Source organism: Cryptococcus neoformans, chromosome 11 (assembly GCF_000149245.1).
Source record: "Cryptococcus neoformans var. grubii H99 chromosome 11, complete sequence".
NCBI lineage: Eukaryota > Fungi > Basidiomycota > Tremellomycetes > Tremellales > Cryptococcaceae > Cryptococcus > Cryptococcus neoformans.
Window position 1 is genome coordinate 839,811 of NC_026755.1, and position 26,360 is coordinate 866,170.

Genomic DNA, 26,360 nt, shown 5'->3' on the forward strand with positions numbered 1-26,360 from the left:
CTTAACCTTTACGCCCACCAAATTACCGGATATGCTTGGGTGGGTTGGGTGCAGTGCTGGCTGATCAGGGACGAGAACGAAATTTAGAGGCCGGTGAGATTTTAGCCTGCGCATGATGAATTTACTTGCATTTGAAGCTCATACTGGTTAGACGGTCTGGACGAGGAATATTTGTTCTCTGAACAACTTCTTCCAATCGACACCTCCACTGCCCCTTCTGCTGCTTCGTTTGCGGCCTTATCAGCTGCCCTATCTACACCCTTGTCTGCTTCTTTTTCTGTTTCTCCGGCCTGTCAGCTTCCGGGTCCCGGCAAAATAGTCACACCAATTCTGCTTGCGTCGGGCTATCAGCCCACTATACACGCATCCTTCAAGGGTCGCCTCCACCAGCTCCAACTTTAGGTGGACTACGGATAAGGTGGCAGCGCACTCTCATGCTGCCTCTATTCATATGATTGATTTCGCTTTCAAATTTGAGTCCATCCAGGCTCGGATTCAAATCAATATTCTGCCAAAAGGTGATAAACGAGCATCGAATGCATATCTTGGCATACACCTGTTCTCTTTTCTATCCCTAATAATCTTGTACTTGTTATCTAAGCGATTTGGGGATAAGCGGCATCCGTTTGCTAGCGGTGCTAGAGTCAACCATGCCGAATCGAGAGCTACAATCGAGAAGAATGCGGAGGGCGTTTCGAGCTCGGATGCGAGAGATCTCTTGATGGGCTGAGAGAACTGGCCTGTGGACAACAGGGGCAGGGGCGTAAGGGTAAGGGAAGTGCTTATGAAGAAGCTCATAACAAGCCAGCGTCACAGCGAATTGGGGCGAAGAGCGAATAACTCTGAAAAATCAGCTATGATCAAGATCGACGAGACTTACCGAGCTAGGCCGCCCTTGAATAAAGCTGAGATACACGTCAATAACATTTAAAGATTGGCAGTATAGGCAGTCCTCAAGAAACCCACCTCGGAGACCCTCTTCTCGGGAGATCTTTGAAAGACCATCAATAATACCTTTGTATACAGTTTGACCAGCTCGAGCCTGTGACTGCAAACGAGTCTTTACGACGTCTGCTGGAGTTGTCCTTCATGTGACCCTGGTTAGCCCTTCTAAAGTTGTGAGATTGAGTATATACCCACATATAGGCAGCTGGCATACCAGCAATACCAGCAGCAAGAAGTAGCTCCCCGAAGCTGAGGACTTTCCCATGGTGTCCTTCACGAAACACGTCTTTCTGTTTGCGTCAAGTGCAAGATGAGCACGTGAATAAGGTACCTTGATCACCTCGTCAGGGAAACTTACTTTCAGATGAGCATATCTGCAACACATGAGCATTTCTACAAACATAGTAGTTCGTACTTACGCAGTAAAATATATCATAGACTGGATGCGGTGAGAATTTGTGAGTGAGGTACATTAAAAGGCTATGGCATCTTACAAAGGGTATATCTCTGAGAAAATACCCATAAGTCAATGGCTCTTAGATGAAGTGACTATTTAGAAGGTACTCACCTCGCAAAACAAGCTGTAGCACCCTTCAAACCAAAGTTCAGCCGTGATACAATAGCATTCAGTCGTTGTCATTCACCTTATATAAGCCTATTAGGCCTAACTGCTTGATAACATGCAAGGCTCCCCGAGGCACGGCCGTGCCTCCTTCAGCTCGAGTGATTTCACCGGCCTATTAAACATTAATGGCTCGCCAAAGCAAGTCTAACCCGAAAAACACTTACCATTTGCAAGCGAATTTTGATAATTTCTGTAAAAGGGATCAGTTCATTGTGTCACGGACGTAATGTCATACGCATACCTAGAGGGTTAGTAACGACCTAAGAAGAGTCAATGGCGTCTACATAATCTGGAAATCGATGGCCATTAGGTTACACTTACAACTTGGCAACCACCAGCTGAACCTCCCGCAACGATTTCCATCAAAAGAGGGATTCGCCCCGTCTCAGGATCGGTCGCCTTCTTCCTGACCAGCTCATTGACAGTGAGCTTTATGGCCTTTTCAGGGGCGACGCCGACTAATTGAGGCAGTACGCCACGATAGAAAGCCCTGACCCCTCCTTCATTGGTATACACTTTCTTAATACAATCAAACGCGTTACGGTACAATACTTCCCCGACGACAGTAGAACGTTGGTTTTGCAGTCTATAACAAAGTTTGTCAACAATTTTAAACACAATCAAGAGGGGAGGTCGCCAACCTTGTCTTCACCAGGTCGATTGGGTAGACAGCCTAGTGCGGACTGATAAGCAGATATCACCAATTGTAGACATTCAGACTAACATAAGCTCCGAGACCGCCTGCAATACCACCTTGGATGAAATTATACGTTGATTGTGCCGCTTCTGCAAGGAAACCACCCGATACAGTTGTAGGTTGTTTGATACTAGCAGTTTCAGGGGGTTGCCACTGTATAATTTATCAGCAAGTCGCCATTTGATCATATAGGTCCTTACTTTTGCGTCCAAAAGAGCTTGGAAATCAGCCAAAGCAAGCCGCTGACCAGCGCCCGCATTCCCTCGACTTGCGAAATGCCAAATGATGTTGGCCTGCTTGATGAGCTTGCCCCGTTCATCAAATTTCGCGGGGCACTCACCTCCATTGGGGTAAACATGCCGTAACGCATGCTTCCAGCGGCCTCATCCAGAAAATCAGAAATATCGATCCTGCCGTCTTTGGACTTTTTTACCGCGTGCTCAATGATGCGTTCAACAGTGTCCATCTCTGTGATATATTAGAAGCGAACCACGATATAATCCTGTTGGTGATCATACCTCGGATGACTAGATGATATTAAAAAAAATTCCATTAGATTAACAAACAACAAATAGCGGCCGGACTTACTGTTATGAAAAGCAATGACTTCGGAATAGCTGATCCTTCTCCCAGGGTTCAGAGTACACAGTGTAGGCAATCTTCCCAGAACTGCGTCTGACAGTTTATGACCAGCAATTTCTACGATGATCCTTTGGAATTCCTCGGGGTTAATGTAACCATCACCATCAGCATCAAAATAATGGAAAGCCTGACGAAGCCGTTCGCCCTGGTAACCTTTGATGAGCTGGGTAAACTCGTGATCTATTTGCAAACATCATTAGTCTATAAAGGGAAAGATGAAAGATGTGGACATACAACCGAGAACATGTCTGTCACCTCGTTTCCCCACGTAAAGTTTCATCCAGGCGCAATCAAAATCAAAGGCTGGATGACCTTGTCAATCTCCGTGGAGGCTAAACATCTGCATCCACTCACGGATTCCGCTGGCCGCAGTGTTAGCTGATAGGACTGCTTTAAACTCATCAAAATCGATGGTCCCCGACGCGTCACTACTGGGAGTCAGTGGTTTTGTTAGACATTATATATCAACACCTTACACGTCAAAAACTTGAAAGGCCAATTGGTAATCGGCGTCCGGCTAAAGCGCGTGGCTGAATGAGTCTTGATATTCTATACGTATTGCTCAAGAGTAACTCACACGTTTGAGAACTAGAATGAGAATATGCGAATGGAATCAGCAGGCCTGGGGCTGGACGGACAAGGAAGAAAATCCTTACGGGTTTCAAACACCACAAAGTCCTCAAAAGAAACTAAGCCCCGACGAGCGCTATCCGCGACTCGAAACACTGTCGAGCTGGTCAGAGGTGTGCAAGGAATTCAACGCTATAGCGGCTCACAGTTCCCATATTGTTCTCGCTTGATCTTACTAAACCCCTCATCTGTGGGCGCAATAGCGTCGATGAACTGAGATGGATTGAGGAACCTTTAATCAACAATGTGATCAGCATGGTGCCCTGGTAAAAGAAAAGGAAAAACAACAATCTATCCCATAGCCTAATATCATGGACTTACTTTTGTCCGTCAATCTCTTCTTTAGCAAACCTGTCGAATGTCCGTCGCCAACGAGCGAGCTCGCTTTCAGCCGGCTTTACCGACGATGTGAGGGACCCTGCGGTTGCTTTGAGGGTAGAAGAAAGACGACTACTCAAAGGTTCTTGGGGACTTTGTGCCATTGTGGCGTGAGAGGTGTCGGATAAGATAGAATGAAGAAGGATGTATTGCGGAAGAGGAAGATAGTAAAGGTCGGAATGAAGCCCGTCTGGTGAGTGGTAACTGGTAAAAGCCCCGACGATAGGCCCGAAACGGGATATTGTGCCAGCACAAACCCTTCCCCCTCGGAACCCCGGTTCCCCTAGCCGGAGACGGCACCATTTACCGGCTGGGGCCGTTGTTTTTACGTAATCCTGGTGACGGTGGTAAATGATATGGCATTGTTCTAATTACTAACTTCTTATTTGTTTACTCTATTACTACTGCACGCGAAGACGACGACGACTGGAATGACAAAGTAAGCTCGATACAGACCCCTCGACATCGTCTCGTCGCAAACTGGGACGTCTTGGCGCGACTCGTCGGGGGTTAATTTTGGACGTTTTCTGACCATTTTTCAAGCGGTCATTGTGCGTGCAAACAGAGGTATTTAAGATATGACTATCGACTGAATGGTACTAAATAATCAGCCTCTTTTTTTCGACAGGATGAATCATGCGACTTTACATAGTCCGGTTTCATACATAATGGTCACAAAAGTCCATGTTCATCTCCAATTTTTAAAATAATACAAAGAGTTCATTCGGCCGGCCGGTGCTTCATTTCCTTGAGTGCCTTTTTCAGGTCCTCAACGGGAATTTGACCAAGGGGTGTGGTTTTAATCACGTTCAGACTCGAGTCAACCCTCTCATCGTATTTCTCAAGCTGAGTGTCGATCTTTTTGATCATGGCTCTAACACGTTTGGAAACTGCAACGGTCGGGCTGGCGCCTTCTTGTCTCTCCTTCGATTCCTGTGATACAAAAATGATCAGTTTACGAAGTCTCCCTTTGTCACTGGAACTTACGGCCTCGGACAACAAGTTATCCTCAAGGAGGGACTTTAGCTCGTCTCTCTCCTTCATGATACTAGACCTGGCAGTCAAGACCGACAAAGCTTCGGCAATTTCGGACAATTGTTTCTCTGTCATCGGGGTGTCCTTCTGGTCGGCAGCCGGTTGTACAGACTCTTCCTCTTGCTCCTTCACGGCTTCTTCTTCCTTGACAGCAGGGGATACCTCCATCGCCGCCTTATCGGCCTCTTCCTGCTCCCGCCTTGCGATTTCTTCTGCTTCTTTCTTTTCCTTTTCTTCTTTTAGAGCATCTTGCTCCTCCTACGATCTGAATTAGCTCGATCACACACGTTAGTAACGAGCTATATCATACCTTTTCTTGCTCAGCTTCATCCTCAATCAGTTCTTGCTGTTGTTGCAGGACCTCAAGCTTTTGCTTGTAAGAGGCTTCGTCCAGAACATGTAGTTCAGCCTCATTCAACTAGGAGAGAAAGAGATTGTCAGCGGGGGGGGGGGGGGGGATAACATTGTGGTGTAATTGAGGGACGTACCAGGTTCTCCGGCAGACTGCTCAAGGTAATGACCAAACTCTCCATGATATCGTCTCCTTTCTGCTCAAAGTTGAATGCTCGGCTCAGGACAAGCAGTACACCAGATATACCATTAATATAATGGAGTTCAATCCATTTCTCCAGCTCTTCACGCAAGCGTGCTGGAGAGACACCTTGGAAACGAATACCACGAGACTGGCAGGCATGTTGCAGCTCTTTGGTGGAAAGAGAGTCAACACCTTCGGCATGGATCATCTATGCTGAAATTAGCCGATAGTGCAGTGGATTGAGACACAATACGCCTACCATATCGTCGACTCGGAATTTCTCGAGCTTGCTACGAATTTGATGTTTCAAAAAATTGTCGGTACCAAAGGCGTTGATGTTCATGTATCGACACATCGAAACAAGTTGGGAACGAGAAAGGTTATCAAGGGTAATGTCATCATGGAAGAGTTTGGCAACTCGAACGACATCAGTTTGATTAGGGGTCTCCCCAGTGGATCGAACCTGCACGCCTTCAGTTTCATTCAAGAAATCGTAACCATGGTAAAGGCAAAGCACTTACCTTTCGGAAGAACTCTTTGAACTCATCACTCCGCACAACGCTGTCCGCCTTCAACCCCGATTCCCTGACGGTTTCTTGCAGGAACTTGGCCATTTCTATTCGCACTCGTAGCAGCTTTCTCTGTTTTTCATTCTGAGACTACAAGTCAGCGACTAGTATGGTCAAAAATCCTTTTTGCAACCCACCGCGGCAAACTCCCCTTCAAATGTGCTGGGAAGCATATTAGGGAAAAGCTTGAGGGCAACAGGAAGCAGAAGCTCCATGAAAGGCACTACTAAAAACACGGAGAACGGGAGGAGCCTTAACAGATCGATGGTTGTTCGTCGCAACTGCACAGAGAACAGTCAGTACCCATACTAGGGATCGGCCACGGGCCACATTTACCTGTCTTCTTTCTCGCCTAGTAAGGGTACCACCATTCAGTACCTTCCATTGGAGCTTTCCGCTGATCTTAATTTCCTGGCCCAACAGCTTTGTCCCCGCCCAGTAATGCGCGGCTTCCTTTTTGACACTGGCCCATACCCGGGCAGGTAAAGGTCCCGTGGGCTTCTTCTTCTCATCCTTTTTCTCTAGGGCAGCCTTTTCGTGGGCGGCAGCGAGGTCGGTCACCTTGGGCGGAAGACTGCCCTGGGGGGTGGGGGGAAGAGGGGGCGGGGTGCCGATGGCAGGTTCTACTGGGTTGGTGCGGTTTGCGGTGGGGGCCGGCGGCTGACCAGGAGGGAGGTACGGCGGCGGGGGCGAGGATGGCTGGGGCTGGGGCTGCGTGGAGACAAAGCGCAGGGACGCGAGCGGGACCAGCTGCGGGGGCTGGGGTCGCGTGGCGCGGAGGGCGGCGAAGGTGGTGAGTGGGACGGGGGCCGAGGCGGTGAAGGCTGGCGGGGCGCGGATGTACGGGCGGACGGCGGAGAGCTGGGCGGGATGGCGGAGGCGGAGGCGGAGGGGGAGAGGGGCGCCCGTCACGAGGGCGTGGGGTGGGGGAAGCCTAGCGTAGCTGATGGTTGTGCTGGCGGACATGTGGGATGGAGAGACAATCGAAAGGAGACGCGGAGATCAGATGGATGGTAAATGATGGAAAAACGGAAGAAAACAGAAATAACCACTGACACGCACGCGCGGCGACCGCCGAGGGCCGTTCTGCCGCGCGGGCGACAAAGTGCACCAGCCGCAGCACGCATCCTCCCCCACTCCGTCACCCCCATGTCCCTCAGCAACCCCCTCAATCTCCTCCTCGTCCCCCCCTTCCTCTTCCTCGCCTACCGCATCCTCGTCCCGCCGCCCCCGCACAGCCCGCCAGAATACAACGCGCTCCCTGCAGAGCATCCGCACGTGATATGTCACTCGACATTTACCCCTGCACAGCTTGCCCAGTATGATGGCACCAAGGGGGATCGCATACTCCTCGCCATCATGAGGGTGACGCCCGACGGGAAAATAGACCCAAATGGCGAGCGCACCGTTTTTGATGTCTCGGCTGGCAAGACATTCTATGGACCTGGTATGTAGTACGTAGATGTGCTACGATTGATGAGCTGACGGACTTTTGACTTGTTTCTTCTTCTTATTTTTATTCTCCTGCCATGGCGTGGAATTGCAAAAGATGGTGTCTATGGTAACTTTGCCGGGCGAGACGCGTCTCGAGGGATGGCCAAACAATCTTTTGAGCCAGGCAAGTAGTACCTGTCATCGAAGAGTAGTGCCATCACGCTTATATGGCAATCTGCATATTTAGAAGTCCTCACCCCCATCGACGAACCTCTTGACGATCTTTCTGATCTCACGGCGTCTGAAATGTAAGTTGTCATATTCTCCAAAACCTACTGCGTCCGGCTTTGCCACCAACTAAAATTCATCACAAACTTGACTACAGTGAAAACATGCGCGGGTGGCATCAACATTTCGAAGGTAAATACATTGTCTGCGGTGAATTGGTGAATGGATAAAAGCGTGTAAGTTTCATAAATTCTGCAAATTATTCCCGCAAGCATATTGACGGCATCCGTTTATCGAAGCAGTGTGGGATGCACTCTTTTGTTGTACATCTGGGGACCGGGCTGGAAGATGGAACATTCGAAACAGATGTGATTGGTTTAGATTCAGCCTATGAACTATAAAAGTGACGGAGCAGCTGTTATAGTCATCTTATCACGTTTGCTGTGCATGCATCTATGTGGGGGATAGACAAATCAAGTCTCCTTGACTTTATAAATGTCAGAGAGCCGCATATGTACGTACGCACCAGCAGTCATAGTTTCGTATTTAGCTGGTCTGTCTGGAGTCACACAGGTCTCGGGCGGGATAAGAGGCACATCGTGATCGCAACCAAAGAAGAATGGGATGGAATACCGATCCTTTGATAGCGCAGGAAGAACACGGTGTCTGGTGGACACAAAAATATCATCTAGGATGGGGGGGAACCCAGACGCTTCAATGAAACATTCCAAAAGTTTATATGAAAAGAAAACTGCTCACTGGTCCATCGGGCAAACTGATCACCAATGTTGATCACAAATGTGTCAGGCATGTATGGCGCGTCAATCCCTATGAAATGCAAAAGTGAGAAGTTTAGTTATATTTGTTGCAAAATAAATTGAAACAAAAAAAATCCGGTTCCACTCACATTGGCCTTTGCGATTTTGCACCTGCAAAGCCGACGGAACATCATCCTGCCTCAGAATGGTAAAGCATTCAAAATCCGTGTGTGCCTGAAATACCAAAAAGCAGGCCCATCAGAATTGTTTCTGTAATAATCATGCGACACAAAAAGAATGCAGACATACCCCAATACCAGGCATCAGCTCATCAACTTGTCGCTCTCCTAAAGCGGGGTAGAGCAAGATGCGCATAATGGCGGCCGGGTGCTTTATCTGAAAACGGCGAGTTCATGATAAAACGTCAGCGGATGAATGGTCCCCCCTGATATCCAGACTTGACCTTGTCACTAAAGAAGTCCTCGGGCAAGTCGAGTGCCAAGGCAAAGAGAGGGAAGAGCGATTGCCCAAGTCGAAGTACTTCTTTGCTATTGTGCTCTGGTTAGAGGAAATTATCATATATCTATAGAGGTTACCGACTAGTAGTCCAAATTAGCTTGTTTCTAAATGTATGGCAATTAGCATCCAAAAAAAAAAAGAACATCGCTCTTTTACATTGCAAATAAGCTTAAACTCACAAAAACGTCCGCGCCTTGCCAGTCTTTCTTGTCTGGCCAAAGATTCTCTGAATGCTTCAGTTCACCCTCCTTTACGTCCTGGACGAAAGCAGATGGATCGAGAGAGGGATCGAGCCCCATGTTGAAGGCTTCGTGCATATCACCTTTGTTATTGCTATCATTGATGTGATAAGCTTTCCTCGATAGAGTTTTGCATGAGAACAAGAGACATACGGGTCATTGTTTTCAGACAACAGACCCATGTAACCCCTGAAATTACCGCCCGATTTGGATATATCGACCTTTTTGAGTATCCTTAAAATCAGCATTTCCTCTTGTTCTTTGATCATAAAAGAAATCGATTATGTACAGATTTCTTGAGCTCAGCTGGCTGGTTAAAGAACTCCTTGCTTTGCTCAAACGTCCGGTCAACAACTTGCAACGGGACTCCGTGATTTTTGACTATAGCAGCAAATCGCCAATTTTCTTTTTAAGCCATGCTAATGGGACTCGGTAGTGAGCTTACCGTAGAAGAAACCGGCGTTCAGACATGCATTTCTGATTTCAGCAGCGACGGCCTTGCGTTTCTCCAAGGAAGGCGACTGAGCGTCCGAAAGATCACTGTCGAGAGACCGTAAATGGAAAGAAAACTTGGGTGACTGATGGGGCTATCTGATGGGACGTACATGACTGGAATTGAGGTAAAGTCTTGCGAGACAAGAGAGCTGGAGAGGTCTGCGAGGTTGACCATTGCTGATGGAAATCGCCCGTGGCAGCAGTGCTTGGAAAAGATGCAAAGCTAATTGGACTGTGTCCAAGTTACCAGTACTAGTACGGTGCGTGTAAAATAAAAAAAAATAAGCGCGCGGCCAAGGGTAGCCCAACGTTTTGCCGTGGATCTCCGTCAGGACAGTCGGGTATCAGACTCACTTTCGGGGATTTAACTCGGGATTGCGATCGGGACGTGCCGACAACAAAGTTGTCCTAACATCTTCTCGTCTTGTTCATCATTTGGCTAATAGTTTTCTACAAAGCTTTTCTCTTTTACCGATTTCAGCCCCAATGGAGCCTTCCAAACCCACAAATCCTTTCTCACCGAGGCGTCACCTTTCTTTGACTCAATCATCGCGGACTCAGACTCAGACGGGGACACCTGCGATCTCTCCCCTCCAACCTACCGCCAAAGCTTCTAAACGCGCGGCTCAAGGACGTATTCTGTAGTATCAGATAGTCATGGACCAGATGGAACTCCACCCCCCTGAAGAGAAGCGGTGGATCGATCGGGATGTTGACTGGGATGAGGACTGCCGAGGGGAAGATGAATAATCGAGTTTTGATTATTTCAAAGATTGGATTCCCATTGGCGTTTAGCTACATGTCTGGTGCCCAGGGGGATTATAGTCGGAGAAATCGCGAACTTGAAACTGATTGGGAGAGGACCCAGCGCTAGTGACAGGGTCCGAACGAGGGTTGAGCAGATGGAACGGGAGCAGACGAGGCGAGCGGCAGAGGACGAACACTGGGGAAAACAAGCTGCCTATTTTGGAAGTCAGAATAGCCTTGTCCAGACCCAAAGTAGTCTTGCCCAAACCAAGAAGGCCTGTTACGAGCAGAAGATGAGACTCGAGGAGGCAGAAACTGCTGCAAGGATTGCTTCTCAAATGAACATCTCCTTGCAAGGAACAATTTCTGTGCTTCGAGGAACTCAAGGTAGTCAGCAAAGATAACTGACGTCCTTGTATCTCCATGTATGCATGTCTCTTCTTTGGCGATTCACATCTCAAAAGGATCGACGTCAAAAACAGGATCCTTACAAACTTCATCCCTGATCATTTCCACAACAACTTCTTCATCCTTCCTGTTATTTGCTGATTCCCCCACCAGTACCAATGACTCTTTCCACGAATACTCATCATGTTCTCCACCTCAGTCACAGTCAGCGAATCCTTCCAAGTCTCAACTAAAAGTGTAATGGAGAATCAAGCAGGCTTGAGTGATCAAGTAAAGGCGAGCCTCATCCGTTATCGTCTGGCAAGTAAGACCAGAGTTTTGTAGAATTTCAGAATGTTTTTTGAGGATACCAAATGCCAGTTCATCCATTTCGGATCTACTACTATTTATGTTTCCTCTCTTATACATTTTTGGGACACTTTACTAATTGGTCTTGCAAGGAGAAGGCCGACAGAGACGGGTGCGTATTACGTAACTGGGATGGCCGGAGGCCGGGGGTATGTATGGGCTGCTGCTGCTGCTTGTTGCTCATCCACAAGCCTCGATTTGCAGCTTCCCCCCGCCGCTTCGGAGCCATGCCCCCCGCCCAGCTCTGCCAGAGATGTAACCAGGTACGTCCTCCCCCCCTCCGCCCGCAGCATCTGCTCATCTCCGCAGCCTATGCAACCCGATCCCTCCGTCTCGGAAATCACTCCCGCCCAGTACTCCCTCATAATCTCATCTCTCCCTCCCTCCCCTGCCACTTCCTCTTCGCCCGACACATCGCTGGATCCAAGGCATAAACTCTCCGATCTGCCGCCGTTTACTAGGGAAGCCGCAAAAATATGGCGCGACGCAAATGATCCGTCTCTGTCAGGCGACAGCTCAATCCAAACCGGCCCCAGAAGCGTGGCCGAGAGCTTTATCCTACTCTCAGATTCCGCCCTGCACCCTAAATCATCCAAATTACCCAGTAAATCCCTGCCTCCACACGATCTCGATCTATCTGCGCAACTGCATCAAATTCTCTCATCAAATACGCCGGTTTCTCATCCGTTATGTACTGAGTGCACTGCCTTGTTAACCGCCGAGTTCCAGAGGATGGCTGAAGAGTTGGGCAAAGAGCGTGACGCCTATATTTGGTTTGAGCAAGCAATCCGGAAGAACAAAGAATCCTTAGGGACTGCTGAGATCTCAAGAAAGACTGTGAATACAAGACATGTTGATGGTTTAGCAAAGTACGATGTGGAGGGCACGGAGGAGGAATGGGGAACCCTTGTAAAGAGAAAAGGGCAGCTTGAAGTCGAAGAAGAACAGCTGAAACGGCTGCTGGAATCGACAGAGAAAGAACTCGAAGCTGTCCTTGAAGAGGAACGGCTGGTAGAGTTGGAAGCAAAAGCGGTCGAGCAGGAGGAAAACGAGTCAGTATATTGTGCACCATCTTGTATAACAGACATTTTGACGTGTATAGCAGTTTCTTGTCATCCCATTCTGCCCTTTCGATTCACTTGACGCAACTAGCATCAACTCTCAACACCGCCCATACATCCCTCCTCTTATCCCGTTCTCTTTTAGCTCATTTGGAATCTACAAACGTCTATAACGATGCTTTCCACATAGGTCATGTTCCGCTTTTACCTCTCGCTTCTTCTAGTATTACTGTCGGGACCATTAATGGGTTGAGGTTGGGTGGCAGACCTGTTGTGGAGTGGGATGAGATCAATGCGGCCTGGGGATTGGCGGCCCTCTGTCTCCACAGAATCGCCGAAAAGGTCGGATGTGTCTTTGAAACGTTTGTTTAACGTGTCTCTAGAAAATGTTATAATCGCTTATGGTGCACCTCAGTTATAAAATTGTCCCTTTAGGCTCTTATTCCCGCGTGGAAGAGCTCCCCCCTTCAAAGACAACCTACGAATTATACGCCTCTTCAGATATGACACCGGCGCGTCTTTTGCAAAATCGTAGATTTAACCATGCGATGGTGGCATTTCTTGAATGTCTGCGGCAACTCTTAGAATTCGGAAAAAGGCATGGAAAACAGTGGGCTCAGGCTAACATCGAGTGAGATACTTTTAAAGTAAAGTTGGACAAAAAATGCTGACTATTGATCAGTATCTGTAAAGACAAGATATCAAATCATTCCATTCGCTTGCCGAGTATTTCTTCCATGCCTCTCGGGTTGCCCTCGATGGCAATAATGAGCCTAGCTGGAAACGGCCATAGCCATCCTAGTCCCAGTGGGTCGAGCGGGAAGAGTCAAAGCGGCAGCAGCACTGGAGATTCCACGGCTGAAGAAGGCTGGACACGGGCTTGTAGAACAGTGCTAGGAGTGCTGAAGAGGGTCCTCATAATGGAGAGTGAAACAGATCGCGGCAATATAAATGAACAGAGTTAGCTCCCAAAGGTTTAGACTTACATCTATCATTTGTAATAGTAACAAGCATATATGATAACATAGTGAAGAGTATGTATGTATTCTCTAAGCTTTCACTGAGCTCATAATCAGCCCCTTGTCCAAGCCTTCCATCTGAACCTTTTTCTTCCACTCATGCAATTTCACTTCACACTGCCTCATATACTCTAAAAGAGTAGGCAAATTATCTGGAGTTAGCGCGACAACCACGTTGCCTTCGCTGTCGTCCTGCTGTTCCAACTCCTTGACAGTCAATGCAGCCGGATGCGTCATGGACGTACTTAAGATTTGGGTTGTACTGGGAATACCGGAAAATACAGGCGAAATAAAATCATTGATATCTCCCTTCGCTTTACGCTCTGGCCATCCTAGTCCAGTTGCTCGGGATTTCTTACCGGGTTTGAGAGTCATTTCTTCCTCAACCCTCAGTTGCTTCACCGTGGCGCTTATCTCTGTTGGAGGCGTCGAATGTATATACGTACCCACCGGAGGGTCGCCAATCGAGATAAGGCCTCGTCCATCCATGGGGAGCTCATCGCGACCTTTGGACGGGCCCATCATAGCAGCTTTGGCTTCCGCACTATCTTTGTCCATTTTCTCCCCTCTTTTTGGTCTATTCTTAGCCTCGCTGACTTGCTCTAAGGTCCGCCGCATGCTCCCACTCTTTCTCAATATCGGTGACGAGTTTTTATTCGATAAGGGGCCGGGAGAACCAGAGTTTGGGCTAATGAGTTCACTCCAGTTACCTGAGCTGGTGCGAAATATATTCCGTATACTAGGTCTTCTAGGTTCTAAGCGAGGATTTTGAGTGGACTTGGAAAGCACGCTCGGGGAAGCTGTTGACGGAATCTGTCGAACACGAGAAAATGGCTTGGATTGAGGTTTATCTGGCATAAGGGGTTGTTTGAAAGATGGTTCAGTTTGCAAATTGCGTGCAGAAACTGAGTTATGAGAAACCTCGCATGAATCTCCAGACGATGAGGCAGATCGAAAAGACAATGGAGGTTCTAGAAGGGCAGAGCGCTCGGCTGCTGTGGAGGAATTTATGTCTGACCTGGACAGCCTATTCGCCCCATTGACCGCTTCTATATCCTCCCTCGCCGGAGCTTGGGGTCTAACTGCAGTCAGGGAAAACTTTTGCCCGTTGGCCTTGTCCGTCGATCTCTCCACTCTGAGTGTACGCAAAAATTCTTTCAACCCAGCAAGACCAACCTTGTTTGCGTGTCGCCTTCTCGATTTGATCGTTGCATTAAAGGGTTCAGCGCAGCGGTCTTGCAGCGGATCGGCGCCAACTGGGAGATCATTTTGGCTCTTCGGGGTCGTGGACGTTACTTCTATTGACGTATTGCAGTCTTTTTGAGTCTTTGTTGCGTTGATTGCTTTATAATCAGTCCACTGGCTGCTTTCTTGTTGTCCAGTCATACCAGAGCCTTTACTGCTTTCGGACACTGGGGTTCTCAACATGGTCCTCAGCACTTCCAGTTGTCTCTTCGAAAGATTCTGCCGGCCTGTAGAGGCCCGCCAGTGTTCGGGGGGCGGGGATGCTCTCGGGGGACTCCTTAGAGATGGAGGATGTTCAACAGTGTCAGGAAAAGAGATATTGTGATGGCCTAACGCCGTTAACTCTCCTTGCGATGGAACCGAAGACATCTCGATGGAAGTGATTGAGCCTGACACATGTCTCGGAGTGTCCTCTGCTATCCTGGCTTCCTCCGTCGCCAAAGTAACCTTCCTCTCACGCTTAGGGCCATCTATAGGTCCATGCGAGTTGTCATCTCTACCAGTAGACCCGACCTCAACAAGCACAATGGCCATTTCCCACCATTGGGCAAATTCAGCATGTAACGCATCAAATTTGAGGGAATCAGGAGACGATTTGTGGCTATAAAGCTGATTAGACAAGGAAGTGTGCGCAGCCATGAGGGATTTGAGAGCTACCTTCAGTCAGCAAAAGACCAACAGATGTGCTAGATGACACTCACACTCAACACCTCTGGCAAACATCTTGATAGCTCCAATTCCTTCTTTGACTCCTCTCTGCTTTTCCATGACATTTCTTGGTATGACAAAGTCATTCCAACTCTGCCTTCTCCTGCTTCTATCCTCTCGTCGTCTATTCTCAGTTCTAATCAGAGAGTTCCCATTTATACTTGGTTCTGTATGTTGAAATTCCGACTCAATATGAGGAAAATCGTGGTCCCATTGTTCAGATGGGGGTGACCAACGAGGTTGTCTTGCGCCACCGCTTTCGCTACATTCTGGCCCCATAGCCTGTTTATCGAGTTCATCTTCTGCCAATTCCTTGACATTTTTTTTCATTGGCGATCCTATTATCGTGCCTAAGGGTGCCTCCTCTTCTGCCCTGGACTGATCAAACACTGCTCCAGTAGGTTTAACTGCCTGCACGGTCAAAGAGGCAGAAGAGCTTGAAGATTGTGGTCCAAATTTCCAGCCACCTGATATACGCCTTCCATGCTTTTTCGAAATCGAGCCTAACCTTCTGACAGTGGAGGTAAAGCTAGCCCCAGTACCCGTTTGACCATTGCCTGATGTTTTACGGCCAAACCCAACTAATTTAGGATATGCGATAACGGCGTTTAATTTGTCGGGAGTGCCAGCAGCTGGGCAATCTCCTGTTGTGGATGGTCTTGCATTAGTCATTGCCAAGACTTCATCGTCATTTCCCAGTTTCTCCGCCATCTTTACCGATGAAACAGGGGAAAACAAATGTGGCTCCTTTACTAGCTTTCGAGGAACCTTATCGTCTATTATATTTGCTTCCGAAGCGCTCCCGCTCCTCGTCTTATAGCAGATTGAAGCATTGCCTGCTGGAGTTTGACCAGGAGCCATAATATGAAAGGATGAGGACTCTGGTAATGGATGCTCGGGGATATGCAATGATTTACGGGCACGACGATATGGGGATCCGAGAGAAGGGGAAGGAAGATGAAAGCCGCGAGAATAACACTGAGGTTGATCATGTGTCGTAAAGCTGTTTCGGCAGCTCGACAATGGAGAACCCTCACCATCAATGGCCATTTCTTTGCAGCCATTGTTCCCTGGATGATTGTAAGGTAAGGGTACCGCCCCCCCCTTCGAGCCCCTTTTTGTCTTTGCCAAACTATTTGATGAAGACTGGAGTGTAGATGAGATTGGAGGCATCGTGTTGTGTTGAATTTGGGAATGCGTAGACGAAATGGAGATAGATGAGGTTGTAGAGGGTGAACGGGAGTTGAGGTTGACGGGAAGTGGGGGTAGAGGAGGCTCGGGGGACGACCGAACCGATGCGTCAACTTCAGCAAAGAAAGCCCCGAGGGAAGATGACCGACGGCGCATTTGAGTCGCAATGTGGTCTATAGGCACATCATTAGCCTAGGAATGCTCTCAAATGAAATCATACCTTTATTGGAAGATGGATTTCCTGAAAACCTATTCCAAAGGCGTTTTCCGTGCTCTTTTCCTGCGGTATTGTCCGAGAAAGGAAGTGGAGGCATTCGTGGTCTTGATTTTGTTCGGCTTCTCTTTCGTAACAAGTCGGCGACTCCTGATGCAACTTTCTCGGAGAGAAGTAGTGGGGACATCGGCTCCCCAGAAGCACTTCCTGGGATATCTGTTGTTGAAGGAGGGGTGCACGGATACATGGCATCCGGACAAGTGGCACATCGGTGTAAAGAACAAGATAGTGAAGCGGTCGAATCATTTTGTCGTAATGATCGTGAAGAGTGGCTAGACCGAATTGGGACAAACGACGCAGAAGGATGTCGCTTAGTGAGCTTCTTGGGTGTTACATATCCGTTTATCGCTGTCGTCGACCTGGCTCGAGAGCGAAAGCCTTGCCCACGTCTTTGTGGTATGGATGGGTTAGGCCTTGTAGATAGGAGCGGTGGAGAAACTGGGTCGAGGTTTGACAATGAAGGTTTTGATTTTGATGAGAGCGAGGTAAGATCGCTGGGGTAAGAAGGAGAATGCCTTGGGGATTGGGGACATGGTGTGTGTAAAGGTGCTGGAACCTTAGGGCAGCTTGGAGCGTCAGAGTGGCTAGGTTTAGTCGGGGATAACGACAATGATTTTGGGCGTACGAGAGACGGGGTATCCCTGTTCTTATCATATATGGTTTGATATTTATTCTCCTTCAAGGTGGCCGTCGACTTGTTGTAGTCTTTTGGAGGGGATAAGGAGAACTCGAAGTCATCATCCCAGTTTTCCGTCTGGGATATGGCAACTTGTCCCTTCAAAGGCGATAAAGGGCCCATATCGTCCAGCTTGTGAAGAATGCCTGCAGTGATATAATGAGAGGGGTCGCCGGATGCTGTCGAATTGGAGGGTGGGCGCGGGCACGGGGGAATGGGAGTTCCGAATGAAGTTTTCTTCACTGTCGTGTACGAGCTACAACAGGCATGGTATGTCGTCCGGCACGGCGATCAGCAGTATATTATCATTAAAGACAAAATCAAGCCCGAATGAACAGTAATAACAATTATGCCGTCACACGCGTCGCGCGCACGACCTCTCCCTAGCCGCCAAACAAACACTGAAAGCTTTACACTCGCGGCAGCTGCTACTCATGCATACGCGCACGTGGCCTCTTTTTGAGTTGCGTCTTCTCGCTCCTTTCGCCTTGTTTGCTCCGACCATGTCCCCATTGGGTCGTCTGGATACATACAATAGATGCCTCAGATCATTCTGCCCATCTCGGGAAAAGGATCACACCCCATTTTCCACAGTGTTTTTTCATTTAGAGCTTCATGAACCTCTGCCTAGGTAAACAATAGGTACATGCAATGAGAGACCGATTCTGCTCCCACACGACGACCCATTTACCTCTTTCTTTGCTACCGACAGTCCGCCGATCGAGAACCAGCTGTATCTCTTAACATTTCCATCCGGTCTTCCCCTGAATCGGGCCGTCATACTCAATGAGCAATTCCCCTGGGTTGTTACAGTATCGCCCAGTCCCGTACCCGCCTAATCAAGTTTGGAACACAACGAAAGGGGCAGATAAAGGTTGACAAGCTGTTTTGGCCGCAACTTTGATGATGGATTTTCAGCTGGCAAATGTAAATGGTCATCGATATGGGTATTTGATATTAGAATCTTCGCCTTTCTCCTCACAGTTTATAAAAAGATGCAAAACGCGTGACAATTGAAAAGTTGATAAATGCAATGAAACATGAGAGAGCAGAACTTTAAAGATTACGCTGCTGGGTCCGAATAGGGTACAGTTTCATGCCATTATTAAGTGTCAGGCGAAAGGCGCTATTTGGTATCAATCTGGTCGGCGAAAGAACACTCCGAACACAAACTGGTTCAAGCAAAAAGAAGGGATCAAATTGGTCGGCGAAATAACAAAAAAGTGCTCAGGCTGGTGTGTACTTTATTTCGACACCTGCACTGTATGTAATTGAGTGACCATCTTGGGTTCTAATTTTGCTGCTATTAATCATGCGCGTTTTGGCGAGAAGTGATCGTCTTTCTTCAGTGAGCGTATTAGAGTCTGGGGCTGGACTTGAGCCGCCGCCGTTAATCATTCTATCGATAGTTCTCCGACCTGCTTCATCCGTCCCATGTACACTTTGATAGATAGAATTATTGGAAATTTTCTATTTTACCACCACGCATTTGTTCTCTTTCCTCACGCCTCCTACGATTGGATTCTCTCTTTGCGACATCGTTGTGTTCTTTTACTTATTTATCATTTGCTCTCGTTCGCCTAAGTAAAGTTACGACGAAGAGCTTACATGTCAGATTAGAAATCCAACCGCGTCAATCAGAAATCTAAGTTTTCAGACGGCCTATGATTGAGCTGGCCTTCCTTACCCGTGGTGCCAGTTAATGCCTACATTGTGAGTCTTGATAAACTTTCTGCTACAAAGTATATTTACACAGTATAACATACCACAACCTTCTCGGATCTCGGGCCCAGTACAACTACAGTACTCGGCTTATGGTAATTACCATAATAAAGTCAGCAGTGAAATATTAAGTACTTCATTTCAAATTTACTTATTTATGTGTCCTTCGTTATCTTTTCCTATAAATACGTAAGAGCCATTAAAAACAAGAAAGGGTAAGGACTCGCCGTCAACAAGGTCTACCGGCTAATAATAAGCCCGTCCTCACTCCATTCCCAACGGTTAACTTCCCACTTCTGGAATCCTTTGATCCTATGTGGCATCAATGCCATCTTCCCATGATCTAGCTTTCTCGACAATGTGTAGTATAAAGCAACGGTTGGTGGATATGTGTAGACACAGAGCTGTCTTCGAATAAAAGTCAACGTGATGCTTGATGCTTATTCGCTTCATGCTTCCTACTTAACGTCGGTATCTTTTCGGCTAGGTCCGAAATCGGGCGGCATGGATTCTGATACCGGCGGGCGCAGTAAATTATGCCGACTTCTGACTTCCGTCCTAGCCGGTCCACGCAGGGGCGCGGGAAATCGGCTTTCACTTATATAAGCTAGATTTACAGAACCACTGTTCATTTACCCCACTCCATCCCAAATCCCGACAATCCCACCAAATAACAAGTCTACTCCTTTCTCGTGAAAAACACATTTGAACCTTGGCAGTTACAAAATGGAATCCAAAACTTTCCTCAAGAACGCCCTTGCTCAGAAGAAGCCAGGGCTCGGTTTCTGGTGCACGTGAGTGCGCACTTTCTTCGAATGATGGTAAAAACTAGACTATCAGATGTTGAGCTGTTCTGCTGTAGTCTCCCTGGAGCTGCGACCGTAGCTACAGTCCTTTCAACTGGTGGCTTTAACTGGACTCTGATTGATGCCGAGCACGGAATGATTACGGACAAGGATTATTTCGAGGTGCGCTTCATTTCTAGATTGGGTTAAAGCTCTCAAAATCACATTGGTAGCTAACGCACACCAGCTTGTTAGCACAGTCACTTCATTTGGGGCCTCACCAATTATTCGTATTCCCTGGAACGAAGAATGGATGATCAAAAGAGCTCTAGATGCTGGAGCCCAAGGAGTAATGACTCCAATGTGTCACTCTGCCGTGAGTCTTCAGTTTTTGGCTCAACGTTTGTTAAGGTTTTGACACTTTTCCCATCCGTTCCTGTCGTCACAGGAGGATGCTAAGAGAATTGTTTCTTACTCCAAATACCCTCCAACTGGTACTCGAGGCTACGGCCCAATGTTTTGCCCCCCGGTCTTCGGATGCAAAGGGTCCGACTACGATGCAGGGGCAGACAAAAATCTCCTAGTCATCGTGCAGATTGAATCCAGAAAAGGCGTCGAGAACGTGGAGGAAATTGCCAAGGTAGAAGGCTTGGACTGCTTATTCATCGGTACGTAGGATTACAACTAATTAATCCCAGATTAATTTAGTATTGTAGGTCCATTTGATCTGTCAAAGCAAATGAACGTCCCCTTCGGTGGAGAGGAACATGAGACCGCGATTGAGAAAACTCTCAAAGCAGCGCACAATGCTGGCAAGATTGCCGCCATCTTCTGTTAGTCTTCTACTTGATGAAACTGCAGGATATACTTATATATTTCTAGGTTCCAACGGTGAAATTGCCCGCAAACGTCTTGAGCAAGGCTTTGACATGGTATCAATAGCTGTTGACAGTGCCTGTCTGGCAGCGGAAATGGAAAGGCAATTAAGCTTGGTGACGGGTGAAGCAGGTAAAGGTGACAGGTCTTATTCGTAATTAAACCAATGCCCTTCTTAATATGTGCACATGTAATTTTGCCTAAAAACCGTGTCTCACTATCATCTCGCAGTATAATCGTTTATTAAATCTGCTTTGTAGGTGTAAAATGCGAGAGAGGAAAAAAGAGGGTATAGGCTAATAAGACACGAAGTTGCAGCAGGGAAAACACGATTCATAGGTGAAGAAGAATCAACAGTTATTTTATTGCGTTTTTCATAATGGTAACAATAAAACCCTGAGGCCGCACCCTCTTACTGCAGCTGCAAAGCACAGTCAATTCGTTCACAGCTTACACTTTGACTTCCGCCACTAGGGGTTCCCCATTGGCGGCAGCGATTGCATTGCGTACACCTAGTCGACACCGGTTAGAGCACAGATGTTCGAGACACCTTATCAAACTTACAACGCTCAGCCATTGCGTTTCGTGTATCGTAATCTGCCGAGCCCAAATGCGGAAGTACCAAACCTACATTACTCTGTCAGTTAAAGGAATAATCCGTTATGTGATCCTAAGAAGTACTCACAATTATCCAGGGCCAAAAGCGGATGGTCGGCGGGGATATCGGGTTCTCCTGTCAAAACATCTAAACCTGCTCCGAAGATCTGACCTGATACTAATGCCTCATGCAAATCTTCGGAATTGACAATAGGACCCTGCGGCGGAGATCAGCCATGCCAGTCCGAGTCTTTATAGTTTTCCATGTCTTACTCGCGCAACATTGACAAGAATGGCTGACTTCTTCATTCTCTGGAAAAAGCTTTTGTTGACCAAATCTTTGGTTGAGGGGTTCAAGTCGCACAGGACTATGAGTATGTCTGCTTGAGAAGCGAGGCTTTCTTTCTCTTCTCGCCTGACTTCGACTCCGAAAGTTTTTGAAAAATTGGCATCAATTTCATCCTGGTTGTCCCTTTGGTAGGAAGAAGTATACATGATACGAGGAGGCTGTTCCTTGTTAGTGAAGGCAAGGAGTCTCCGAACTGTTGCCTGAGATATGCGGCCAAAGCCTAAGAAACCGATAGTAAGAGACGGATGGCCGATTGATAAGCCACAGTTGACGAAAGGAGCCCATGGTTGTTGTTTCCACTGTAAAGTGCCAGAAGTTAATGCGTTTTCACAGCCACATGACGTATTTTTAGTTGGGTGCTCACATTACCACTCTTTACCAAGTTAATGCCTTCCCCGATGCGGCGTAGAGTCGAGAGAACCAGGATAACTGCAATATCGGCGACTAATTAACGACAGGACGTCAATATTATTGGCGGTGTCCTTCCATAGTCTGAAAATGGCACACACCAGCATCGCTCAGGACACCCGGGGTATGACCTATCTTGATTCCGCGCGCATTGGCGGCTTTTACATCGATGTGATCTGCACAGGACGTCAACAGCAGTCGCTGGAAATGTACATTAGTTAGTCTCACCGTATCCAACAGAGAAGGTAGAAATACATCGCAAGTTATCATTGGCAGTTGCAATAAGTTCCTTGTCGACCTTGTCACTGGGCTGACTATGCATAATGCAAGCAGCATAGACCTGGGGATCCGCTAGGTGATTGAGTACCCATTCTCTAGAGGGCGGAGCATCTTCCGGATTGACAATAAGATCGTAATCTGATTGGCGCAGGATGGCCATAGCATGTTCTCCAAGGTTGCGTGTGCTATTAGCAGACGGTGTATTGTAGGAAGACGGCAGATGAATCAGTTAATATAGCGTGTCATATATGGACTCTTTTCGAGACTACTACAGACTCACACAAGGATTTTGGGCATATTGTTGGCTGCTGGCAAAAAAACACGATCGTGAGGAGTATTGCTGGTCGCTTGTTGTTGATGCAGTGGAAGGAATCTAAAGACAGAAGTCAAGCAACAGCAGCGGATCAGACCTCAGATCTCCTTCGCCGGGCCGAACTATTCCGATTCGATGATGATAGATATTTGGTTGGGGGCCCACCGCCGCCGGCGTCATTCAATATGCGTGGTGGTGGTTACAACAATTGATTTTTTTAATTATTTTTTCTTAATTAGAGTGGTAAATAACACGTAAGAGAGATCAAGATCTCGCCGTCGCTCGTCGTTCCTCGCCGCCGCCGCTCGCGCGCTCGTCGTTGTTGCTCGATGGTGATGAGAATCAGCGAGCGACGAACAACACATCAGTTACTGTACATAATAGTGCAACAAATAGAAGAGCGGAAGCGATTGACGAACAACACCACATTTACTCCTGCTGTATTATTGCAAAGGAATAAATATAGCGAGTTAATTAGTTGCTTCGCTATAAACGTATTAGTTGTTCTTTATATGGGGGCGATCACTGCCGTAACATACGACTAGAACTCTTGACTTACTCAATTCATCCGTCCTCAGCATCTGTCATCCTAGACCATGTTCGACTTCATCATTACCTTCTTCATTGCCGCTGCAATACTGGCTGCCGTCATGGCACTGTCGGTGGCCATTACACTGCCATTCGCTGGTGCTCTTGTCAGGTGGCGCGCTAATTACAATCCCCTTGCAGTGGGTTTAGACCAAGAATCCCGGCAAGCACACATCATATCTAGTTTCATGTGGCGCGGCTGACAGGGTGGCCTTATTCTTACCATAGTGTCGGACCAACACTTACCACTCTCTTTGGGACAATGAAACGCATCAAGAGACTTGAAGGCTGGCAAGGATTGTGGAAAGGTAGGAGACTCGTTGCTGACCAGTTCTGCTCAACTAAAAATAATGCGAGTAGGAATGTATCCCACCCTGATGTACTCTACTCTCCTTTCTGTGCTTTCAATCGTTTTCGTTGGGGGATCCGCAACCAAAGGACCGAAAAACGCGTACAGCGTACCCGAAGCTGGAGGCGTTTTGTGCGTATGAGTCGTGCTCGCTCCTTTTATTCTTTTTCTGTCTATCTCCAGTTTCGCTCTAACGCGCGGCACAGAATGGCAATTTTTACGATCCTCCTTACCGTAGTCAGCTTGCCAATGACCATCCTCATCAATCGGTATGTTTTTTTTTCGGACTTTTGTGTCTAGGCAGCACTGTACTGAGATTATCTGAACTATCGTACAGCGCGATCATCACCCCATACAAACTTCCAAACTCAGTTAAGGGATCGCTGCGCATCCTATTAACCCCGCTCGAATTGGCAAAACCCTATACGCTGTATCTGACGCCCGGTCTCCTGGCCACTACATTGACCCATGTCGTGTGTGCCACGCTGTTAGCCAGGACAACGCGCATTTTTTTCTTGGGCGTCTCCTCGGTGACCAACGACGAGACGGTAGGAAATATCGCTTGGTGGCGCTGGATCCTTTACCTTGCCTGGCAATGCTTATCTACCCTTTGGTTCACTCCTCTTGAAGTCATCGCGACAAGGCTATCGGTGCAGCCAAACAACTCTGGTGATGCTTTATCTATTGAAGAAGAAGCTCCTCCTGAAGGGATCTCTTTCTGTGGAGCAGGTGAAGATGTGATTGGTTTGCGACCTTCCACTGAGCCGTATTTAGGAATGGTCGATTGTGCAAAGAAAATCATCGAAGAAGAGGGGTGGGCAAGTCTCTACCGCGGATTTTTGTTCACCATGCTTGGAAGCGTGTTTGGGAGTACGATGTAAAAAATATCCGATTCCTTAAGCAATCACCAACCATGCATCTTCTATCAACAAATCTTGTCCTAATCTACTGCGTTTGTACACAAAACTGACTAATGAAAAGTATTTGCACTTCCGATAAATATATTTTTACAGACAACATTCAGGAACAGAGAATTGAATCATGGGAGATAAGAGAACGTGAAATCAAGCGCAGCCATAAATACGGGCCCATTATCATCCCATCAGTGGTACTCCATTGGAGGTTGCCTTCCAATAAGCCATCCTACCTGAGACACAAACTGATCCCGAATGGGAGTGAATGCTTCTTGGAAAGAAGATACAAGTAGTTTCGACGGCGGAGGGGTACCAGCCGTCAATAGAGTCGAAGACGACCAGTGACTAGCCGCCGCTGGTGCATTAGAGGCCGAAGGTACTGATGGTGCTGAAGGAATCCCGCTAACCAGCTGTTCCAAAGTGTCATTCCAGTGAGCAACGGCAGAATGGGGATACATTCCTCCTCTGTCATTAACATCGGAAGACAAATCTGATACCCAGGACGACCAGATAGTGAGGGAAAGTTTGGCAAGATCAAGTACCAATGATGCCGGTGGGGGAGAACTTCCATCCAAGTGAGGAGAGGAAGGTATATAAGAAAGAATGGTTAAAAGATGCCGAGTATGCGACTCGAGAAATAGGAAGAGAGTTGGGCAGTCGATCGCTGGTTGCTGATTCGAAGAAGTGAAGCATTTGATGTAAGTGGCCACCTGTCATAGTATTGTTAGCAATTGGATGGGGTTGTTATGTATCTCAATAAACTTACGGTTCGACAGTACACCTCGACGTTTTTACTGACTCGATCCCACCTACGAGATTCTGCCAAAGCACCCGGATAGAATGATACGTTTACAACAGGGCCAGCCAGTTTCTCAATCTCCGCAAATAATTTCTCCATCTCTTTCAGGCATGACCTGAATTCTAGCTTGGGCATTATACCCAAAACTGCCGAGGACAGTGAAGGGTCCAATTGCAGCAGTTGAAGCAAGATAGGCAGATGAGCAGATGGAGGTAAAGCAGCTAAATAGGGCGTCAGACAACAGACAACCCATTTTATAGGCGTAAAGCGACTTACCTAGCATTATTCCAACATCGACACCTTCTGCGGACCGTTCATCTGAAGATGAATTATGAAGCTTTGATCTCTTGACCGTCTTGGATGCGTAAGGAAGATCGGTTCGCATGTTTTTCGGAGGCGGAATGTGGCCGAGGCGGCTAGACATAGGTGTAGGGGAACGAGACCTAGGTGAATGAATGGATCCAGTTGGAGATGTCGAAGGGGATCGAGATCGCCTCGTACGTTTGAGAGATCCGGTTGGCGGTGTGAACGCTTGATTTGGTCTTGGCCGTGCGAAAGAATTTTTCGAAGGTGAACTGCAGGCCGGCCCAGTCATTCGATGGGGGGAATGGGCATTGAGTGTGTGTGTAGGAGTTTCTGATGGAGCTGCTGAAGGCAGTCCAAAGCCAAAGGTGAGAGGAGAGGGGCGGGCGGCAAACGGGAACGAGAGGGAGGAAGACGGTTGTTGAGTGAGCGGATGGGCCATGATTTGAGAAGTGGCAAACTCCGGTTGCGATACGATGACAAAAGTATGTATATTACGTGACTATTTCTACTCCAGCGATGATGAATGAAATGGCGAATTTAAATTTAATGGCACATGGACCGAGTGATGGATTGAACGCCTGTAAGGCCTTTGAACCATCATTCGTTGTTGTGTAAAGCTGTTCACAGACATATTATTTTACGTAATTACAACTAATCTTACTAAAAAGG

The 26,360-nt window shown here is 47.6% G+C and overlaps 11 protein-coding genes and 2 non-coding genes; 6 read left to right on the plus strand and 7 right to left on the minus strand.

The window, feature by feature from the left end:
* Positions 1 to 549, plus strand: part of CNAG_01768 (hypothetical protein) — a 3,312-nt gene extending 2,763 nt beyond the window's left edge. The window contains exons 12-13 of the mRNA XM_012197353.1: positions 1 to 93; positions 152 to 549. The exon at positions 1 to 93 is cut by the window's left edge and continues 558 nt beyond it. The gene's annotated coding sequence lies outside the window, so the exon portion shown is untranslated. The remainder of the gene's footprint in view (positions 94 to 151) is intronic.
* Positions 494 to 4,146, minus strand: CNAG_01769 (solute carrier family 25 (mitochondrial aspartate/glutamate transporter), member 12/13). XM_012197059.1 has 25 exons: positions 3,861 to 4,146; positions 3,686 to 3,771; positions 3,566 to 3,634; positions 3,487 to 3,497; positions 3,386 to 3,426; positions 3,264 to 3,337; positions 3,144 to 3,212; positions 2,856 to 3,089; positions 2,786 to 2,794; positions 2,608 to 2,735; positions 2,468 to 2,560; positions 2,295 to 2,420; positions 2,212 to 2,243; positions 1,892 to 2,156; positions 1,812 to 1,830; positions 1,735 to 1,760; positions 1,590 to 1,682; positions 1,514 to 1,536; positions 1,440 to 1,452; positions 1,365 to 1,384; positions 1,304 to 1,319; positions 1,141 to 1,235; positions 967 to 1,085; positions 881 to 905; positions 494 to 842 (listed from the first exon to the last, which is right to left on the minus strand). The coding sequence occupies exons 1-25, from the start codon at positions 4,019 to 4,021 to the stop codon at positions 593 to 595; spliced, it is 2,097 nt and encodes a 698-aa protein (XP_012052449.1). The 5' UTR covers positions 4,022 to 4,146; the 3' UTR covers positions 494 to 592.
* Positions 4,147 to 4,261: 115 nt separating this feature from the next.
* CNAG_01770 (MRS7 family protein) lies at positions 4,262 to 7,056 on the minus strand. XM_012197060.1 has 8 exons: positions 6,393 to 7,056; positions 6,194 to 6,337; positions 6,009 to 6,140; positions 5,747 to 5,950; positions 5,441 to 5,695; positions 5,263 to 5,370; positions 4,905 to 5,210; positions 4,262 to 4,850 (listed from the first exon to the last, which is right to left on the minus strand). Exons 1-8 carry the CDS (start codon positions 7,020 to 7,022, stop codon positions 4,638 to 4,640), a joined length of 1,992 nt encoding a protein of 663 aa, XP_012052450.1. The 5' UTR covers positions 7,023 to 7,056; the 3' UTR covers positions 4,262 to 4,637.
* Positions 7,057 to 7,193: 137 nt separating this feature from the next.
* CNAG_01771 (hypothetical protein) lies at positions 7,194 to 8,190 on the plus strand. XM_012197354.1 has 5 exons: positions 7,194 to 7,503; positions 7,606 to 7,674; positions 7,738 to 7,798; positions 7,876 to 7,954; positions 8,018 to 8,190. Exons 1-4 carry the CDS (start codon positions 7,206 to 7,208, stop codon positions 7,946 to 7,948), a joined length of 501 nt encoding a protein of 166 aa, XP_012052744.1. The 5' UTR covers positions 7,194 to 7,205; the 3' UTR covers positions 7,949 to 7,954; positions 8,018 to 8,190.
* Positions 8,006 to 9,986, minus strand: CNAG_01772 (hypothetical protein). XM_012197061.1 has 11 exons: positions 9,840 to 9,986; positions 9,680 to 9,774; positions 9,524 to 9,615; positions 9,388 to 9,455; positions 9,175 to 9,328; positions 9,077 to 9,099; positions 8,940 to 9,024; positions 8,786 to 8,872; positions 8,626 to 8,710; positions 8,478 to 8,546; positions 8,006 to 8,406 (listed from the first exon to the last, which is right to left on the minus strand). Exons 1-11 carry the CDS (start codon positions 9,902 to 9,904, stop codon positions 8,192 to 8,194), a joined length of 1,038 nt encoding a protein of 345 aa, XP_012052451.1. The 5' UTR covers positions 9,905 to 9,986; the 3' UTR covers positions 8,006 to 8,191.
* A 1,417-nt stretch (positions 9,987 to 11,403) lies between these two features.
* CNAG_01773 (beclin 1) lies at positions 11,404 to 13,358 on the plus strand. Its single transcript, XM_012197355.1, has 5 exons — positions 11,404 to 11,495; positions 11,542 to 12,284; positions 12,338 to 12,655; positions 12,709 to 12,924; positions 12,976 to 13,358. The coding sequence occupies exons 1-5, from the start codon at positions 11,460 to 11,462 to the stop codon at positions 13,256 to 13,258; spliced, it is 1,596 nt and encodes a 531-aa protein (XP_012052745.1). The 5' UTR covers positions 11,404 to 11,459; the 3' UTR covers positions 13,259 to 13,358.
* CNAG_07605 (hypothetical protein) lies at positions 13,197 to 17,742 on the minus strand. XM_012197539.1 has 3 exons: positions 16,677 to 17,742; positions 15,259 to 16,629; positions 13,197 to 15,210 (listed from the first exon to the last, which is right to left on the minus strand). Exons 1-3 carry the CDS (start codon positions 17,527 to 17,529, stop codon positions 13,343 to 13,345), a joined length of 4,092 nt encoding a protein of 1,363 aa, XP_012052929.1. The 5' UTR covers positions 17,530 to 17,742; the 3' UTR covers positions 13,197 to 13,342.
* Positions 17,743 to 18,746: 1,004 nt separating this feature from the next.
* Positions 18,747 to 19,634, plus strand: CNAG_13002. The gene is made up of 2 exons (XR_001046308.1): positions 18,747 to 19,343; positions 19,476 to 19,634. It is a non-coding gene; the product is annotated as a hypothetical RNA (non-coding RNA).
* CNAG_13003 lies at positions 18,820 to 19,570 on the minus strand. Its single transcript, XR_001046309.1, has 5 exons — positions 19,356 to 19,570; positions 19,280 to 19,307; positions 19,173 to 19,217; positions 19,015 to 19,112; positions 18,820 to 18,960 (listed from the first exon to the last, which is right to left on the minus strand). It is a non-coding gene; the product is annotated as a hypothetical RNA (non-coding RNA).
* Positions 19,635 to 19,658: 24 nt separating the features above from the next.
* Positions 19,659 to 21,261, plus strand: CNAG_01776 (2,4-dihydroxyhept-2-ene-1,7-dioic acid aldolase). The gene is made up of 7 exons (XM_012197356.1): positions 19,659 to 19,922; positions 19,991 to 20,096; positions 20,161 to 20,289; positions 20,362 to 20,581; positions 20,630 to 20,746; positions 20,796 to 21,045; positions 21,102 to 21,261. The coding sequence occupies exons 1-6, from the start codon at positions 19,855 to 19,857 to the stop codon at positions 20,945 to 20,947; spliced, it is 792 nt and encodes a 263-aa protein (XP_012052746.1). The 5' UTR covers positions 19,659 to 19,854; the 3' UTR covers positions 20,948 to 21,045; positions 21,102 to 21,261.
* On the minus strand, positions 21,105 to 22,925 carry CNAG_01777 (glyoxylate reductase). XM_012197062.1 has 8 exons: positions 22,703 to 22,925; positions 22,372 to 22,607; positions 22,245 to 22,319; positions 22,100 to 22,179; positions 21,660 to 22,034; positions 21,475 to 21,604; positions 21,354 to 21,416; positions 21,105 to 21,301 (listed from the first exon to the last, which is right to left on the minus strand). Exons 1-8 carry the CDS (start codon positions 22,717 to 22,719, stop codon positions 21,240 to 21,242), a joined length of 1,038 nt encoding a protein of 345 aa, XP_012052452.1. The 5' UTR covers positions 22,720 to 22,925; the 3' UTR covers positions 21,105 to 21,239.
* A 76-nt stretch (positions 22,926 to 23,001) lies between these two features.
* Positions 23,002 to 24,668, plus strand: CNAG_01778 (hypothetical protein). XM_012197357.1 has 5 exons: positions 23,002 to 23,486; positions 23,552 to 23,631; positions 23,684 to 23,804; positions 23,879 to 23,941; positions 24,010 to 24,668. The coding sequence occupies exons 1-5, from the start codon at positions 23,332 to 23,334 to the stop codon at positions 24,551 to 24,553; spliced, it is 963 nt and encodes a 320-aa protein (XP_012052747.1). The 5' UTR covers positions 23,002 to 23,331; the 3' UTR covers positions 24,554 to 24,668.
* Positions 24,517 to 26,271, minus strand: CNAG_01779 (hypothetical protein). XM_012197358.1 has 3 exons: positions 25,662 to 26,271; positions 25,353 to 25,606; positions 24,517 to 25,296 (listed from the first exon to the last, which is right to left on the minus strand). The coding sequence occupies exons 1-3, from the start codon at positions 26,128 to 26,130 to the stop codon at positions 24,775 to 24,777; spliced, it is 1,245 nt and encodes a 414-aa protein (XP_012052748.1). The 5' UTR covers positions 26,131 to 26,271; the 3' UTR covers positions 24,517 to 24,774.
* Between the last annotated feature and the right edge of the window lie 89 nt (positions 26,272 to 26,360).